Raw genomic sequence first — 18,850 nt, 5'->3', positions numbered from 1 at the left:
CATGCCTGGACCCTGACACTGAATCCAAATTTATGCTCTGCAGGAGGAAAAGGAGTTTGTATATGTTCACTTCTCCTACTGAAAAGGGAAGAAGCAGTTTTCTCTGCAAGTAAATCCTGATGGCCCCTTGGGCCTGAGCACAACAGTGGTTGAGTCTCATCTTTTGACTCGAAGCTGGTTAAAAATAATTAAAAAAAAGAAAGCAATTTTTTTCCTACCTGATCTTTTACCTTTTCACCACCTCCTCCTACCTACTCTGACCAGCACCAGGCCATGGCTACAGCTGCTTAGATGAGGAGCTCTCAAGAGTCCTGTGACAGTTCATCTTTTGCAGATGTTGCTAAGAGGCCTCATAAGAGCAGCCTTTTCATTTAACATGGCGTAATTACAAGATGGTAAAAATTTGGAGTGGAACTGGGAAAAGTTTCATTTTGATACTGAGGGTGGCAGAGGGTGATTGGGATACAGGTTATGGGATGCTTGTGAGGATGGAGATGGAGGTGAATGCCTGCTTGGATGAAGCCTCCCTTCTTTAAAATTTAGTGTCCATAAGGCTTGTGAGATTACATAATATAGGCCTATGGAGGGCTGCGTTCCCCAGCCCAGGCAGCATGCAACAAGGAAAGTTTCCCTCTAAAGGAATCGTAGTGTGACCAAGCCAAAAAATTGATTCATGTAGAGCCAGTGGAGTGGGAGGACCTGAGGGATGATGGCATAGCAGAGCAATGACTCGACTTACAGAGCAGAGATCTCCACCCTGCGAGGGGGGCACCCACTGAAAAAAAGCCAGAGAGCGTATGGAAGGAACAGGCACGTGATGTGCAGCAGTCAGTGTACAGCTACTCTCTGCTTTGGCCAAGGGGGTCATAGGTAGCTGGACTAGGCAGCAAGATGTTCATGCTGTGGAGAACCCTCAAACTCCTCTTCTTCCCTCTTCGTGAAAGCCTTCAGCCCCTTGTTTTCTGCCCCAATCCCTGAAATTCTTTCTCCTTTTAAGCTGCTTTAAGATCCTGAAGTCCTCTAGGGTCTGTTGAGGTCAGAGGGAAAATTGGCTGGAGGCAGGGAGAAGTCCCATTTAATAAGAGCGTAACTCCCCGATGATCTGAATAGTCGAAATTAAAAAGTGCTCATCTATTGGAAGTTTGGATTGAAATGCAGGCCAGTTTCACTCTCTCCCATTCCAAGTTTAACCTGACACACAGCTACTGCTTTGGAAATTGGGGATTTTTTCTTTCTTTTGTGCTATCTATATCGATAACTTTACTACTTCTGCCACTGTTTCCCAAAAGTATTCATGATCTATAACTGAAAAGCACCAAATGCTAGGTAAGATGACCACAGTTATTACAAGGAGCCCCAGCTGGGTGTGGATGATTGCTTATATGCCATTTATGATGACTCTAATTAAGAAACGCGTTTTCCTCTGGTCAACAGCAAGCATGGCCCAGCGGTACACAGCAGATCCTGCTCCCCCCTGCCTGGCAGCAGCTGACTGGAGTGGCCACCCACACTTCTGTCCAGCACGCGACCGTCATCCCTGAGTCCATGGCAGGCACCCAGCCACTGGCAGACTGGAGGTAAATCGGTGGCACATGGAGAACGTGCGTATGTGCCCATGGGACAGCCAGCATATGTGTGATGATGGCCTTTGGGCTGGGGCACTGGCACTTGAGCAGGAGTTGAGGGCATGAGGGTTGTCTCTGGGAGTGGGGATTCAGCAGCTTATTTATTGTCGTGGAGCACTCTCTGGTATCCCATGGGCAACAAGAGTGCACAACGAAAAGAAATTCTCTCCCAGGCTGCTCTAGCAGAAAGCTGAGCAGTCTGCTCCCAGTCCTGCTGTCTTCTCCAGCCTTCCCATGCTCCCTATGGTATCTGTCAGAAGCCCATACCAAGAGTCACCCACCCTGGATCTGTGTGAATTTTGCTTGGACTTCAGGGCTTCCTGTAGTGGTCCCCAGTGCTGGAGAAAGCCTAGGAAGCCACCAATAATGGCGAAGGCTGTTGGCTATGGCCTCACAAGGCTGTGAAGCAGAAGGGAAAGGCCGGGGGCTGCAGCCTCTGCCTCCGGCACCCTGCAGCAAATTGTGTCCCCCTGTCTGAGAGCTACCGGCTTCTCTGTCCACCATTCCCCAGGCCCAGCACCATGCCCACTTCCTTGGGGGGAAAACACTCCTTCCTGAAGATAAACCGTGGCACCGAAGAGCCCCCAGGGTAGAACCTAAGTGCAAGTGGTGGGGAGAAAGCCTGCTGGGGAACCGCCGGTCGCATTTTAAGCATGTCCCTGTCTCCCCTCTTTGCAGAAACACCCACGCTCACGGCAGCCATTATAATCCCATCATGCAGCAGCCCGCGCTGTTAGCCAGCCATGTGACTCTCCCTGCAGCCCAGCCCGTCAATGTGGGTGTTGCTCACGTCATGCGCCAGCCGCCCGCCGCCGCCACCTCCGCCAGGAAGAGTAAGCAGCACCAGTCGGCGCCTCGGTGAGTGAGCCTGGCCCCACCGCTGGCCTCGGTCGGCACGAAATGCAGGCGTGCTGATAGGAGTGGGGTTTCCAGAAGCCTGTGGGGCAAAATAAAGCTTGTTCCACTGCCCGTGACTTTTTGTGAGTGGACTGTCTGCTGCTTCATTAAGGGGCAGTTGGGTGTGTTTTATAGCCAGCAAATACCATGTGGCGTGGTAGGGATGCAGGACAGGAGGCTCAGGCCCTGCTTGTACAGGATGTTATGCTGCTCTGATTGCATGAGGCCTTGCAGTCACCAAAACATAACATAGAGCTGTCTTTTAAGGTCAGTGTGGCACAGTGCCCGCTTGCCAAACCTCTTCTACTCGCACTCCTGAGGTGCGATGCCTGCATATGCATGGGGCAGTGCACTTCCAGAGACTGCTCCTTCAGGAACAGGTGCCTGATGTCTGCGTGTAAGACCTGCCCTTTCAGAAGCAGTTGAATGATAATCACAAAATCGTAGGGCATGGGAGGGAACTCTGGAGTTCATCTAGTCCAAATTCCTGCTAAAGCAGAGGGTTCCCTTGAGTAGGTTATACAGAAAAGCATCCGGGCAGGTTTTGAATTTCTCCAAAGAAGGAGACTCCACCACCTCTCTGGGCAGCCTGTTCCAAATCTAAGTTTGATGCACTGCAGAGCAGAGGACTGAGGTGGCTTTAGGCTGCCTTCAAGCTCTCAAGCTTCTAAAACAGGTGGTTGGAGCCTATCTACAACAGTGCACAGCAGCAACAGATATCCACATCAACCTTTTCCTAATCATGACAGCATCAAACAGGGAGCATTTTATAAAGGCACCTCATGCAGGAGCAGTTCTATCAAATCTAGGTAGGAGCATTTCGCTCTGCAAGAAGAAAGTTGGGTGTTCCTTCATGTTGTGTGGTGCAATTAAAATGGTGGGATGACTGTGGTGCCTGTCACAGCCCTGTGGTCCTGCCTACAGAACAAGGCTACTGAAGGTGTATGTGCAGTTGTCCTGGGGAAAGTCCTCTGGACTGTAAGAATAGCTCCTCTACTGAGCTACATTTCTTTCTTCAATTTTTTTAAGGGGGGAAGGGGGAAGAAGGCGAAATGCAAAAAAGAGCCGTAAGTGCAGAGAAGAGAACTAAAATGGGTCACTACTTGTTCAGTGGCAAAAACAGAGGAGCTTGTGGTTTTCCTGGGTGACTGGACTCGGGCCAGAGGAGCTCGGAGTTCACAACCAATTTTCCTCTAGTTAAGAGGCCGCTATTTAAATCCTTCCCATTTATCTGCTCTCTAATGTTGCATTTACTTTGGGTGAGCTCCAGCTGTCTTAGTCCATTCGCAATGTAGAGCAGAGGCAGCTCTGTCCCCAGCAAGCCAGTAAAAGAGAGTGCCTGTTGCAATAAACATGCCTGTGCAGGGCTTCCCCTCTCTCACCCCTCTGCAGGAGCAGGGTGCCTGTACTGGGGAGGAATTGGACACTTGCAGAGCCACTGCTTTCTAGGGCTGTACATTGTCATTGATTGTGATGCTTTTGTAGCCAAATGAGGAACGTGCTCCTTTGGAAAGAAGGGTACTCCATGCTGCTCATTGATATTCAGAAAGCACTGCAAATGCTACTGTGCAGTCATTTGTTATGCAAAAGACCCTGTGTAAGTTGGTATAGTGTGATATGTCCATAATGACTTCCTTTTGACAGATGCCACCTATTCCTTTTGTTAGCTTTTAGGCCACACTGAAAATGCAACCCACATCTCACTGTAGAACAAAGCGAGAACTTTGTGTTTTTTGCATCTGCAAATGCTCTGCAATAAGCAGAATAAATGCAATTTTTTTAAAAAATAAACAAAATTAACAAGATTGGCTTTAGTCAGTAAATACATCTGCAAACCTGTGCCACACTGTTTTCTGTGCTGAGATCTCCAATCCAGCGGTCTGTTTACAACTTTCAGACAGGGAAGATGAAGTAGGAAGGTGGGGAAAAAACAAGGGCTTGGGCGTTATTTTCAATACATGGCAAAAAGATTGTTCTTTTCTTTCTGACTGATGGGTGCTGTATTTGCATCCTCACATGGGAATGACATGAAACTGAGTATATGCCTTCCTGTCTAGGTACTCTGATATACAGGACTTCTAGAGGATGAAGCATGGGGCAGGAAATGTTAATTGAAAACATTCTTAATTGGCAAATTAAATTTTCAACTAAGTAAAGCAGTTTTCCTGATAAGTGATTGCTGTTTTCCACCATAAATTCTAATTTTACCTTTAGCTTTTTTCTGGACAGAAAAAAAAAAACAACAAACCAAACTGGTTGTGATGTATGCATGCAGTTCACCAGGTACGGGAGAAAGGGATTGTCCTTTGGGTTCTTTCTCCTTGTGTGATGGCCATGCAATGCCTGCCTGTGTTTTGTATGTCTGGGCTGTGTGACTGGCCTCTACTTCCCAGTCTAAACCATAGCCAGGGACTGCTGGGAGGCAGCATTTCTCATCTGGAAATGTATGTGGAAAATGAAATTGAGTTGTTGTTTTTTTTTTACTAAAAGGAAGTACTTTTCAGCCAATTATAAGTCACGTGAGGCACTCTGACCTTTGGAAAGGTGACCGTGCCGATTTTGCAGTTTTCCCAGACTCCATAAGTCAGCGTGGGGGAATGAGAGGCTGGGAGTCAAAAGCCATGGCAACTGAGCAAGCTGAGATTTAACCAAGTAACAGCCTTTCCCATTTCCAGAAATGCATCCACCTACGAAGTTTCGTCCTCTCAGTCCGTCAGCTCGCCTCAGCGGTCGAAACGAGTGAAGGAAAACACGCCTCCTCGCTGTGCCATGGTGCACAACAGCCCTGCCTGCAGCACTGCCGTCACCTGCGGCTGGGGTGACATGGCCACCAGCACCACACGGGAGCGGCAGCGGCAACCCATAATCATTCCCGACACCCCCAGCCCCGCAGTGAGCGTCATCACTATCAGCAGCGACACCGATGAGGAGGAGGAGCAGAAGCATGCACCCACCAGGTGAGCAGCAGCTCTGCTCTTCTCTCTGCGGGTGAGAAAAAGAGGCAGAGGAGTGCTGTAGGGTCCCAGCAGTTATGGTTGGGTCTTGGCGCCCGGGTCATCTTTAGTTTGGGAGGAAAGGTGATGGAGGAGCTGAGGTTCCAGCAGAGGACTTAGCAGTCCTAGCTCATGTTCCCCATCACTCTGTACGTTTGCTGTGGATTTTGGAGAAGTGTCATAGTCTCTCTGTGCCATAGTTCCTCATCTCTAAGAGGAAATAATAGTTTACTCTATTTTGAAGGACTGTTCAAAGGAGCTTTTGGAAGATCTACGATAATGAGCCCTTTAAATCACATAGCTATGTAAAACAAAGACAGTAAGAAAGGTTTGGAAGGAAAGTAGCTTGAAACGGCCTTTTCTCTTTCTAAGTAATCCAAGCAAAGCATTAAATGATGCCTTCCATACCTCGTATTTTCCATCAAAAGGACATGAAAACAGTTAAGGTTTGTGTTTTAAGTGCTCAGTAAAGAGTAAGTACATTTGTACAAGGGTTGCTCAGCTCTGATTGTGTTTCCAGAGCATCCCAGATACATTGTCATAGGAGTGGCAGAAATTGATGTCTTCTTGACTGGCTGCAGAGAGGCATAGATGAGGCTATAAAGACTGTGGTGACAGAGTTTGCTCCTCAGAGAATTATTTCACCCAAATAAACAGTGCAGCACAGGGCAGCTGCCACTGCTGATCATCTACTGTGGATGAGAGAGAACTGCATTTTCTAGGAGTGTCTTTTCAGAGCCTTTGATCACATGCAGGCACTCTAGATTCCCCATCTGATGCCAGTCAGAGGATATCATTCTGTTTTATAAGTTGTAGAGAAGTAACTGTGCAAACAGCTGAATAATCATACCATCTTTATGCGGGTAACTGAGCTGAGAGTTTTTTAACCTTGTCCCTCCAGTACTGCCAGGAGAGAGTTATTACTATTTCTTATTTAGAACGTGCTCCATGGCAGATTTTACTTTAATCACTGGAGATAGATATCTATATCTCTACATCTCTACATCTCTGCGCTGCAGTGATAAGTGGAACACTGCAGATGTGCACAGAACAGATGAGATGCGTTTGGCCTCAAGGAGCTAAAAATCTGTAAAGAGGAGCTGTTCAGTTCAGGTGTCTAGAGCCACAGTTTCAGCCTGCCTGTCATCAGCCACTTCTGCTTTCCTATCCCCTTTCCCTTACCAGTGAACTCCACTAGAGATTGCTCAGTGCATCTCAAATTTAAGCTCACCGTTAGTGAAATGATTATCATGGGGAAATGATCACAGGACAGCCATCATGTTTTTCACCTTAAAAAAAAAAAATCTGTGGTTTGGTAGAAGAAAGTATATTAGTATATTTTTGGAAGGGGTTAGATAAAGTTCAGAGTGGAAATCAGGACTAGAAATAAAGGAGTCCCTTAAATAAGGAGTCCCCTTTTCCAGGACTCTTAACAGAAAAGAAGGACAAGATAAGAGTTGCTGAAAACTAAGGTTGAGAAGGTAGGCACATGCAGAAGGCGGATATCTGTCTCAAGAATTAGGGAAGCTGTTTGCGACACCATGGTGCTGTGATCCCAGGCTTTGAGAGACCATGGACAAGTATTTATATTTACCACCTGGGTATCATCTTGAACCTGGAGTGAGGTGGAAGGAAGAGCTGTCTCGTCCACCTCAACTTGGCTGCTATCTGATCAGTTGTTTCACTCAGCACCTCTCCAGGGAGAGAGGCAAAACAAAGTTCTGGAGAGTGTCTGGAAATCACGTTGGGAGTGTAGGGTATTTAAATGTTTGGCCAAGATCTGGTGGGGGTCTAGGAAAGTGCTCCTGGGAGCCAGACTTATATAAACAAACTGGCTTTCGTATGACTAAATCATATTCAGGACACGTTCCTGCCTAGGATGAGATCCCTGGCTACTTTTTGTATCCATATGGCATACCTATACAGAGTGCCAGGACTACAGCATTCTTGGGAGGCCAAAGCTAGCGAGTTAGATTTAATTCCTAAGCAGTGTAGAGACATTTTGCATGGACGTGGGTAATTCCAGGGTTGGTAAGGTTGTCTGTGTGGATATAAGCAGAGCAAGTGGAGTACTGGGCCAGAGATACAAGAAACAGCATGTCCAGAATTAGAATTTTGGATAAAAGTCTCAGAGAGAGTGTAATCAGCTTGCTCAGAGCCTTTTGACCTGGGTAGATCCAAGACTAGATTCTCAGCCACAGTAAAAGTCACTCGCTTTCAATCAAGGAAGCTGTGTCAGCACTTAATGCCAACAAACTTTGCCCTGCCAAAGATGAGTTTGTTTGCTTTTTTCCATTGAAAGCATATCATTTAGGAAAGCACCTCTAAGTTTTCTTACATGGTTGTTGTTTACAAGAAAATGGGAGTAACAGTGAGGTACGTGCTTTACGGTAGTAGGCACCCAAGTGTTCAGGATCTGCAACTGAGTTCAAAACGAAACTGTGCAAAGAATGTGTTGTCTCACTCGTATTTATGCAAATGTAATGCTGCTGGGCAATAGCTGTGGTATGGGGGTGAAAAGCAAGGAAGAACTTGAAACATTGTCTGAGTGACAGCCTAACAATATTATCTTTCTTGGATTAGGGTAGGGAAATAATATGGCGGTTGATCAGTCAGAGTTAACAGCCTGATCCCATCTTGTTGATAGCAGTGGTATCTTTGCAGTAACTTCATTGAAGTTGGATCCACTCCTGAATTTGCTGCAGCAGTTCCTTCTCTTATTTCCTGTGGGGTTACGAATTTCTCTTTGACCCACAAGTCTAAAATGTTTGCTTTACTGATTGCTCAGTGAAGAGAGATTAAAGCTGCTTGTGGCTGTGAGAAGTAGGAGATCATTCAGTGATGTGAGAGTTTGTAAGTCTCAGTTTAAAGAAGATGGGTAAAGCTGATAAAACATGATCCTACTGTAGCGGTTTGGATTTAGTCTGACAGAAAAACCTTTCTGTGTTACCAGAGTAATACCAGAGAGCTTTTCTAGTACAGGAGAAGCAACTTCTTTTATTGTCAAAAGAAAAATGTGAAGAATTCAGTGTGATATGGGCAGAATTTTCCTTTACCTAATGAAAAACGCAGATGTTCACACAGAGTGTTTAGGCAATACCAGGCGGCAGAGCAGGCAGGCCGGCATTTTACTCGTTCTTTGCTCACCTGTATTTTGCACTGGTGATGAGTATAGTTTGTTGTAATCTTCTTAAAATCAATAGTCATCTGAAAACGTTGCGGTTCTGTTGTTTGAAGGCGCAGAGGAGGTGGTGCAAGATGGGCTCTGGGGGACCTGCTCAGTGAAGCCTTGTCAAAGAGGGCCATCTACTGGGCCCCATCCCTGTGCCCAGATAGAAATTACAGAGGAGAGACCTCGGGTACAATTCCACAGGACCCATCCTCATTGATATGGTCAAGGATTTTCAGGGTCAAGTTCCTAGTTTAAAAAATCAGTTTGTCAAAGCCAGGGCATTTTGCAGGATATACTGATAGGTTTCATTGTCCTGTTGTTCTGGTGGTTTCTTTTCCTTTCGTAATATCCCCAGCGCAGTGAAATCTAGGGAGCTTCAGAATTGCAAAAAGTTTTGACTATTTTTTAAAGGGGAACAAAGTGTCAGGGAATGAACTAATTGAGAATAAGACTTTTGTTTGCTGGTTTCCCTGGATATATATTTTCTTCTTTTTTCAAACCGAAAGCAAATAGGAAAAAAAATTGAAATAGTCAAAATGAAAAGGGAATATTTTGACTGAATAAAGCTATTTTTACCTAGGTTATACCCAAAAGAGACAAGAGAGCCTCTCACTTCTCTGCTGTTTGCTCTGCCACTGATACTTTAAATAACATCTCTTCAGCTTGGCTTTCCATCGCAGTAATCAGTGTCTTCCCAGGCAGGAATCACAGAATCATAGAATGACAGAAGGCTTGGGTTGAAAAGGACCACAATGCTCATCTAGTTTCAACCCCCCTGCTATGTGCAGGGTCACAAACCAGCAGACCAGGCTGCCCAGAGCCACATCCAGCCTGGCCCTGAGTGCCTCCAGGGATGGGGCATCCACAGCCTCTTTGGGCAACCCTGTGCCAGCACATCACCACCCTCTGAGTGAAAAACTTCCTCCTAATATCTAACCTAAACCTCCCCTGTCTCAGTTTAAAACCATTCCCCCTTGTCCTGTCATTAGCAACCCACGTAAACAGTTGTTCCCCCTCTTGTATACACTTCCTTCTACTTCTGGAAGGTCACAATGAGGTTTCCCTGGAGCCTTCTCAAGAAAGCTGACCGAAGCTAATTGGTCAGCTACCAATTAGCCTCATTGGCCATCTTCGCTGCCACAGAATTCTTGCAGGATTGTTTCTTTTTTTCCTTAAGGTGATAAACTATACAACAAAGTTTCTGTGTGGGTCTTATAACTGAGCAGGAGCTGATGTGAGTTGTTATTTGCCTTGTTTCCATTATCGCAATGATGGTGGAACGTACTTCAGAGGGCATTCATTCCCCTTACACACAGAAATTTCTGGCAGGCACAAACCAGGTGTTTTTGCCAACTTGCTGATGTGTATGTGAGGGTCAAAATACCACTTAAAGTTCACTGTTGACATCTAGCCTATTGTGGCTATGTTATGCTGTGCATGATAATGGACTGACTCTGCATAGCAATACGTTGACTAACCACAATCATATGGTGAAAAGATTGCTGTCTTCCATCTCCAGAAGACACACCAACATGCAGCTAATACCTAAAATAACAGAGATAGATAGTAGCACTCTCAACAAACCATCAGCAGCAGGACCTTCACAACCTGCTAAGCAATTCAGTGTATTTGACTTAAATAGCTACAGCATGTAGCTATTTACCCTAATAAAATGGCCTCAATGTGGTACTTGATAAGTACTTCATACCATCACAAAGAAAGTGAGTGCAGATTAACAGGTCAGGAAAGAGGTTGAACTTCGCAGAGAGGGGTATGTTCTCAACACTGAGCTATGCATGGCATAAGATCTCAATGTGAAGAGAGAGATTGTGGTGGTGGTGTGAGTTTTTGTTGGCTGACTCTATCTTAGAATTGATGGATTATTCTGGAGCAGCAAACTCGAAGTTTCATATTCTAAAGTTTTCAGAGAACTGGAACAAAATTTGTGTGATGAGAAGCTAACGTACTGTGGTGTATTTGCACACCAATTCGGTGGCACAGATGTGGGACAGCCACCTTCTTTCCCCAAAAAAGAAGGACATCTTAGTGACTTTGAGAGCCAAAAGACTCCGCTGCCATAGCTTCACCCACCCAGAAGGGCTTGCAACTGTATGTGTGAACCACACACTGAATGTGGAACTTCAGATTTTCAGTGAAAAAGATCCTGTTTATGTTATGCTGTCACACACCATGCTTTTGAGCTTGACCTTCAACAAATAGAAATCATCTCCTCTTAACTTGCAACAGCTGCTGTTGTCCATGTCCCTCATTACTTAGATGGTGTCCATGTAGCTTTAGCACCTAAATCAGCATTTTCTTTTCCTTGATTTCCTCCCACGTGTCATTCTCAGAATCTGCCTTTGGCACCTTTCCATTAACAGCATCTTGGATGCCCAACGTCATTTCTGGCCCTGTTGTACCTGTGTGCATGTTATCTTCTCTTTCCTCCTGCAGGTTTTTCTTTGAAGTCCTACCTTACTGTGGGGAATAAGGATCCATGATACATGCTAGAGAGCCTGTCTCTGAGGGTTGCTTCTGCTTTGTGTTGAGGATCTGTGCACATTCAGTGAACATGGGTTGCTTTGTGTCCAAGTTTGAGCTTAAGCCCTTCAGGACTGAGTGGGAACAGTCTGTTACTTGTGAACTAATAAGCTTACACAGCAATGCTTTTTCCAGCTGCTGGAAGGGAGGACACAATTCCTGCCACTAAGGGTTAAAAAGCCTTCACAGCTTATGGCTTTTCAGTCTGTGTAGATGGATTTGATGCCACTTTGGTAATCTTTCCCCCTCTCCCTCATCTGGAAAATTAAAATACACCTACCCACACAAGGCAGGCAGGCACACAAGCTGACCAGGAACACACGCTGACTCTCAGTGCTACTAAATCATGTATGCTGCTGCTACTGTGCTTGCAGGAGGGAAAGCAATTACTAGTGCTGGAGTGAGCTTAATAGGAAGGGGGCAAGACTTTAATAGTATTTTTCTGTGTAAGCACAAACATCCCCAAAAGCTGTAGCTGAGTTGTAGGAATACAGTAAGCTTGCTGAGTAGGCAAGTGCTGTGTCAACAGGTATAATCTCTCAGCCCTGATAGTTTGTGAGCAGGGAAGGCAGTACATCAGGCTGGACCCCACACGGATAACTTCTGCATTTCTACAAGGTGGGGAGAGGAGCTGAGTCTTCAGAGGGAGCTGAAAGGAGCGCAGTTGTCGGTTAGCAAGGATTTGAGAAGGGGGAATGCTAGCTCTTCTGGTCTGAATTTTCAAAAGCCCTGTTTCAGCCTAATGTGTATCTTTAAGCCTGTGAATCAACTGATTTTCAGCATGAGTTGGGCCTTTGATGCTTTTGAAATTCCCACCCTTAATCTCTCAGGCAGGCTGTGGTACAGCAGGTGCCTAACTCCAAGCGTGTGAATAGTCCCGACTGACTTCTCTGCATTCTCTAACATTAACTGCAGTTGCTTCCTTTCCTAAAGAAAAAAAAATCCCGACTGCTTTCAGCAGAACTCTTCTTGCACTTGAAATGATGCAGCCTGCTGAATCAAAAGGCTAATCACTTTGGCCCTAATCCTGCAAATATTTACCCATCTGCTTTAGCTCCATTACCGGGAATAGTCCAGCTGACTTCAGTGGAACGACACATATTAGTTGTGCTAAGCACTTGCATAAGTTCTGGCAGGACCATAGTTCAGGTCCTTCTCAGGTTTTCATCCATAAAATGAGCTTAATATCTTGCTAAGGTCCCTTTCTCTTGAAAGGTTTGGGTTTGGGGTCACTGTTTAACCAAAGATTTTCATCTTTTAACCAAAGAGAGCTATAATGTTTTGAAGGATAAGATTCCTCATAGGCTCCTGCTTTGGCAAAACTTCGGTCAAGTCAGTGAAAAATATGCTCATTTTCAAATAATAAATATCACACATTTCACAGAAAAATGCCTTCCCAGTTCTGCAGCTCAGCCTTTTCCATGTCAAGTATCAGCTGAGAGCAAGTATTTCCAGTTCAGTAGCTCAGTCCCTTTTGTAAGGAAGGGACTGTAAAAGAATAGCTAGACCTTATCAGTTGTCAGAAAGCTCTTTAGTGACTTGATTTTTCTTTATAAAATGTAATAACTGTCAGAGATGGAGAATATATTTCTCTTCCCAACTGGCAGCCAAGGGTAGCTGCAAAGGGCAAGCAATGTGAATACTCATAAATGCATGATTACAGGCATTTCTACTGAAGGAGAGAGGAATATTGATGCAATATTAGTCATTTTTATTGGCTTAATATTCTTCTGTTGTAGCACCGTATCCAAACTGCTACATCTTTCTTTACGTAAAGTAGTTATCCATCTAAGATGGCTTGTTGTTCTTTTCACTCCTAATCCAGTGCTCCTCAGCTCCTTAAGGAATGCCAGGGTACCAAGATTCGCTGTCATCTGAAAGGTCCTGCAAGCATTGCTTTCAGCTTTCAGATTCTTGTGTAACAGCTTCCCCTCTTTCTCTGCTTGCTCTGTTTTGTCAGTGCCTTAGGATAGCTGAGGCTTCTCATGAGGTATTCTTCACAGTGCCTAGAACATCATGGTTTTGTGACCACTTCAAGCCATGGCAGGACCGTGCTGATAGCTCAGGAGACCTTTGTATGATGGTAACTGGTTTGTGAATGCGGCATTCCAAGGCATTCTTTAATGGAAAAGATAGCTGATGGTTATAAGTCCTGGTGAGCTGTGGTTTGTGAATGCTGCTGGAGAGGCTTTGGGACAGTTGGAGGGACCCACCACCATTGATCCTGCCTGAAAATCAATTCAGGCAAAAAAAATGTCCTGGAAAGGAAACTGCATTCAGTATATGCTCTGCCTTTCCCTGGGTAAGATGCGATGCTGTGACTGGAGAACAATTGGTCCCATCACAAACTAAAACCAGATTAATCAGCTCTGACCTGGACTGGACTGGCCAGAGTGAGAGAACAGAGGGGAAAAGGACTTCTCTCTTTGTAGAGTGTGCACTCAAAAAGTTAAGAGTTGGATTCCTTTTTCTCCATGGCATTTCTGTTTCTGTTGGGGCTGTTTCCACCATTAAGCCTAATTACTTAGCTTTTTATGTGCTATCCATTTCTTTTCATCATTTTAAAAACTTCAGTTGCCATAACAACATAATGCAATCAGTGAAACATAGCAGCTATTTTCTGTAGTCAAGGTCTGTGCACTGTCAAGGATGTGAGCCATTTAAGCAAATCTTCGCTATCCCCCTTCCTCCCTCCTCTTTTTTACTCTCCCTTTCTCTCCCTAAACAAGCTCATAACAGGAAGAAGAAACCATCAGGAGTAATTAGACACAATAGCAGAGCAAATCCCAGTTGTACTCGTGCAGTCTCGTATAATGAACTTCTAGCACTAATCTTGGAAGTGTTGATGTTCCTTTTTAATCACTTTTTTGATGTCATAGATAGATTAGCTACAGCAGGACCTTGATAATCCATGTGAGAGCCAGGAGACCCAGTGCTTTTTTGGAAAAAGAAAACGTAGAGCTTCTATACGGCGACACACACTTTACTCATTTTTTCTTCATTCATTCCTCAGTTTCAAATTTTTCTTGAAAATATATGCCCACTGCAATATATTAGTAAATAGAAAAGAGTGTATTTTGTAGATTCATGGGATTTAATAATGAAAATCCTTAGCATCTATTATTAAATCATTGCTGGAAGGCTGGGAGAAACCACCACATTTTTGTGTGGGTGGTGAGACTTGCAACAAAGCATGGTATAACTGCTGGGTCTCTACTGCACACGTATATAAAAAGCAGCCCAAAAATAAATCTGGCAGTCTGATTCAGTGCTATTCTAAGCAGAGTGAATATAAGATCTATCCACGATGTCTTACTCACTCCTTGACCTCCACAAAGGCTTCCCTAGAATAGTAATGAGTGAGTTTTGAAGCCTGGGATTGGGCATAAGCAGCCTCCAACTGGTGAAGGACTGCAGGGTGTGCTTTGCCTTCGCAGAGCTTGACTGTCGTGGGCAGAGTCTTCCGGTGGCTTCCAAGTCGATAGTTCCCCATTCACTGTTTCCATTTGTATGCTTGTGTTTCAGCACCTTGTCCAAGCAAAGGAAGAACGTCATCAGCTGTGTCACTGTGCATGATTCCCCCTACTCCGATTCCTCCAGCAACAACAGCCCTTACGCCGTGCAACATCGTGCAGGACAGAATAACGGGAACACGTACGACACCAAAGGGGTTCCAGAGACTCACTGCAGTGGGAACCCCCGAACGATCATCGTGCCACCACTGAAAACCCAAGCCAGTGAGGTGTTGGTAGAGTGTGATAGCCTGGCACCAGGTAAATTGCACCTCTTCCGTCAAGAGAATTAGTAAGAAATAAATGATTTATCTTGGAAGAATCTCATTGTTCGGTTTCATTTTCTTTGTTTGTTTATTTTGTTTTCCAAAGAAACCGTGCTCCTGCCTTGCTCTCAAGTGATACATCTGTTCTTGGGAGCTGTATTGCATTGCTTATGTGTCTTGGTACATACAAGAGTCACAGGGGCAAGTGTTACTCCTAGTTACTTCTGTGCAAACTCAAGAGCAGAGTGCAGTCTTTAGCTCAACATTTGACAGGAAAGGCTCCCAAAAGCAAGTGTGAACCTTTGCTTCCCTGCCTTTCCATAGGTTTACAACATAAAAGAGATAGAAAACACATGTGCATTTTCATCTGAACTTATTGACGTTTCTGGGAAGAACAATTCCCCAGCATCTTCACTATGGACTGATGAGTTTTGCTCATCCAGAGCCTCTGCTGTATTAGATAGTATAGTGTGTTGAAAAGGGGCTCATGTGGAAGTTTGGCCCAAAGCAATTGGCTTTGTGCTACTTGACAGTCTTTTCTTTAGATGCACTGCTGGTGAACATGAAGGCTCAGAGAGTGAGCTCCCCACTAGCTCGCTCTCCCTCCCTTCCTACTCACCAAGAGGTCAGTCAAGCCAGGGCTTTTTTATGCTGTGCACAGTGTACTTTCCTTCCTCTCTTTGGGATTTGTACCTGCATCATACAGTTCTGCTGGCAGAACAGTTTCTTGCACTTCTGAAGGATCTTTAAAGCCTTCTCCAGGGCCAGTTTGGGGTCCAGATCTGCTTGTCTGCCTCTAGGATAACAGTCTGGTTTGAGTATAAGAAGCACTGCTGAGGTATCTCTTAAGAGAAACCATTTTCTTATCCTGCTTCTGTTTTACGTCTCCTCCTCAAAACCACTCTGGAGGAGACTCAGTGAGAAAAAGGTAGGGTGAGCAATTAAAGAATGTGATATAAGCTACAAATGTGTTTCCTTTCCTGGCACAGTCACCACCAGTCACCACTCATCCTCCTACAAGTCCAAGTCCTCCAGCACCGTGACCTCCACCAGCGGTCACTCTTCAGGGAGCTCGTCTGGAGCCGTTGCCTATAGGCAGCAGCGACCAGGAGCACATTTCCAGCAGCAGCAGCCTCTTAATCTAAGCCAGGTAAGTCAATTGAGATAGATTTTGGTGGTGCATCACCCAGCTGCAACCCACTGCTCCTCCAGTATGGGCTGTCCTTTTCTAACCTAATGATAGTTGGGCCTCGTGTTGAGTTTGATGGATTCATTTCAGCTACGTTGAAGAGCTTGATACTCTAGCTCTGGCAGTAGAGACAGTGCAGATCCCAGCTGTGAACGGGCTGGCAGTGTTCTTAAAGTGTGTTTGGAAGTCAGATGATCTAAGAATGTGAGTGGTAGTAGTGTAAGATTGGAAGATGCATTAGCTCAGACACAAGGTGGTGAAACAGGGCCGTGTAGGAAAGTCTGAAGTCTCTATAGCTGTAGGTAAGTACTGGGAAAGTATTTCCTAAGGAAAATCTCCAGCAGATGTGACAAGGCAAAACTGAGCCTCTAAGCATAAACAGGACCTCTTGTTGCGTAACGAGTTTGATTCATTCCATGATAAATCTGGGCTGAGATCTGAACAAAATCCCATTGCTTGGCATCAGACAGTTCTCAAGATGTTTCATGGTCTGTGATCAAAATGCCCAGGGGATTCCCCAGGAGGTTCATTAAATGCCCTTTCACAGGCTGCACCTGGAGCATCTCCATTCCCTGAATTGAGGTGCTGAGTAGGGAAGTTACAGCAGTTATCAGTGTTTCCAGAGGAGAATGTCTGGAGAGCTCAAAGGACAGTGCCTGTTTGCTTCCAGAGCAGAACTGGTTTAAAACAAAATAATTTGTAGGAGAAAAATGTCCCCTCCCCTCAAAGTTTAGTTGAAATTTGAACTAGCTTGAAATAAAAGCAAGTAAAAATGGAGGCAGTGGGTGAGAAGCTGTTTCCAGGAGCAGAGGAGAGGAGTGGCTGCCATATTTTAAATGACAGTGACAGTATAGGGAGCTCTTAAAAGGATAAAGAGTTGGAAAACTAGAAGGAAGTAATATGGAGTGCTGCTCTTCCTGCCCTCTAATTTCTACCTTTTTGTTACTGAATATTCTCACTACACCATAATACAAATGACTGGTAGAATTCTGTGGCATTGTTGTGCAATGCAAAAAAAAAAACAAAAAACAAAAAAACCTGAAGAAATCTCTGAATAAGTACTTTGTATCTGTCCCACTGCAAGAAGATGCTTGTGCTAAACTAATTATGTCTGATTAGATGAGGGTGCCAGGCACCTGCAGGATCTGATCGAGCAGAGGGTTTTATCTCTAAAAAATAGAGTAGCTGCTTTACTTATCCTGGAAATGATAACCTTAAAGACCCAAACTGAACGAAAATAAATTGCCTGTTCCAGGCGTAGCTAGGTGATTTAATTCCCCTGAGATATCCATGCACTGTATTACATCATCAGAGAGGTCAGTAACAAAAGCTGTGTGTCATTCGATTGATTGGAGATGTGCAAGTGTTCCTAGAACCCAAGCATCCGAGGCTGGGTCTCCATGGGAGCTGTGTCAGCAGGTCGTGTCTCACAGCAGGGAATTCTGCTCTCCTTTTAGGGGCCACTGTGGTGAACATGTAAGGCTACAGTGTCTTGCTAGGCTTGGGAGGGACTTTTTGCTATCACCTGTTCCCAAGGAAAGATTGTGGTGATGCTGAGGATGTCAGGAAAAGATCCGGGGACTTTCCCGAAGCCGTCTCGGTTTCACAGGGTGGCCCCCAAGCACCACTGAGGATGTAAAGAGCCGTCTCTTGTCTTGTAACCAGTTATCACTATTGCTGTCTTTATCCAGGCCCAGCAGCACATCACGACTGATCGCACAGGGAGTCACCGGAGACAGCAAGCCTACATCACTCCAACGATAGCTCAGGCCCCGTACTCTTTCCCGCACAATAGTCCCAGCCACGGTACAGTTCATCCTCACTTGGCCGCGGCTGCCGCTGCTCACCTGCCCACCCAACCCCACCTCTACACATACACCACCCCGGCCGCCCTGGGCTCCACGGGCACCGTCGCACACCTGGTGGCCTCCCAAGGGTCTGCACGGCACGCCGTGCAGCACACCACCTACCCCGCCAGCATCGTCCACCAAGTCCCCGTCAGCATGGGCCCGCGGGTTCTGCCCTCGCCCACCATCCACCCGAGTCAGTACCAGGCTCAGTTTGCCCATCAGACCTATATCAGTGCTTCTCCAGCCTCCACAGTCTACACTGGATACCCACTGAGCCCCACCAAGGTCAACCAGTACCCTTACATCTAAACACTGGAATAAGGAGCGAGAGACGCGCCCGCCACGGGGGAGTGAGGCGGCTGCTTTTGTACTGAAGAACATGACAAATAACAATGCAATGGGAGGCTCGTGGGAAACTTGAACGAAGGAGACTTTCAGGAAGAAAAGAGAAAGAGGAAAGAAAGGGGAGAACCAATTCTACACTTTTTATTTAAAAAAAAAATTAAAAAAAAAGAAAATGGAAAAAAAGAACAGAAAAAATATAAAACCACAAAAAACAGAAAAAAAAAAAACAAAACAAAAAAAACCCAACCATTCTGCACCAAACTAGAGAGAGAGAGAGAAGCAGAAGGACCCTCCAGCGGGTCCTGTGTTTTGAAGAACTTCACCAATAGACTTTTAAAGGTTATTTTCATCCAATAGTGAGCTACATTTAGAAATCTGTTGTCCAGAGCACCTAAAATAAAATCCGTCAAGCATTTAATCCAGTAGGTGTATGGATTAGGGATTTATCCAGCATTTCAAA

At 45.3% G+C, this 18,850-nt stretch overlaps 1 protein-coding gene across 5 annotated transcripts in view; it reads left to right on the top strand.

The window, feature by feature from the left end:
- The window catches only part of HIPK2 (homeodomain interacting protein kinase 2), a 121,996-nt gene extending 103,357 nt beyond the window's left edge, over positions 1-18,639 (top strand). For all 5 annotated transcript variants that reach the window (XM_052667254.1, XM_052667258.1, XM_052667255.1 and 2 more), the window contains exons 10-15: positions 1,435-1,577; positions 2,304-2,483; positions 5,198-5,479; positions 14,754-15,001; positions 15,996-16,156; positions 17,887-18,639. In XM_052667254.1, coding sequence (XP_052523214.1) covers positions 1,435-1,577; positions 2,304-2,483; positions 5,198-5,479; positions 14,754-15,001; positions 15,996-16,156; positions 17,887-18,354 — 1,482 coding nt within the window. In that variant the 3' untranslated portion in view covers positions 18,355-18,639. The remainder of the gene's footprint in view (positions 1-1,434; positions 1,578-2,303; positions 2,484-5,197; positions 5,480-14,753; positions 15,002-15,995; positions 16,157-17,886) is intronic.
- The last annotated feature ends 211 nt before the right edge of the window (positions 18,640-18,850 follow it).

This window comes from Tympanuchus pallidicinctus, unplaced genomic scaffold (genome assembly GCF_026119805.1).
Source record: "Tympanuchus pallidicinctus isolate F22 unplaced genomic scaffold, pur_lepc_1.0 scaffold8, whole genome shotgun sequence".
Taxonomy (NCBI): Eukaryota; Metazoa; Chordata; class Aves; order Galliformes; family Phasianidae; genus Tympanuchus; species Tympanuchus pallidicinctus.
Note: the sequence above shows the minus strand (reverse complement) of the source record. Positions and strands in the feature narration are given on the sequence as shown.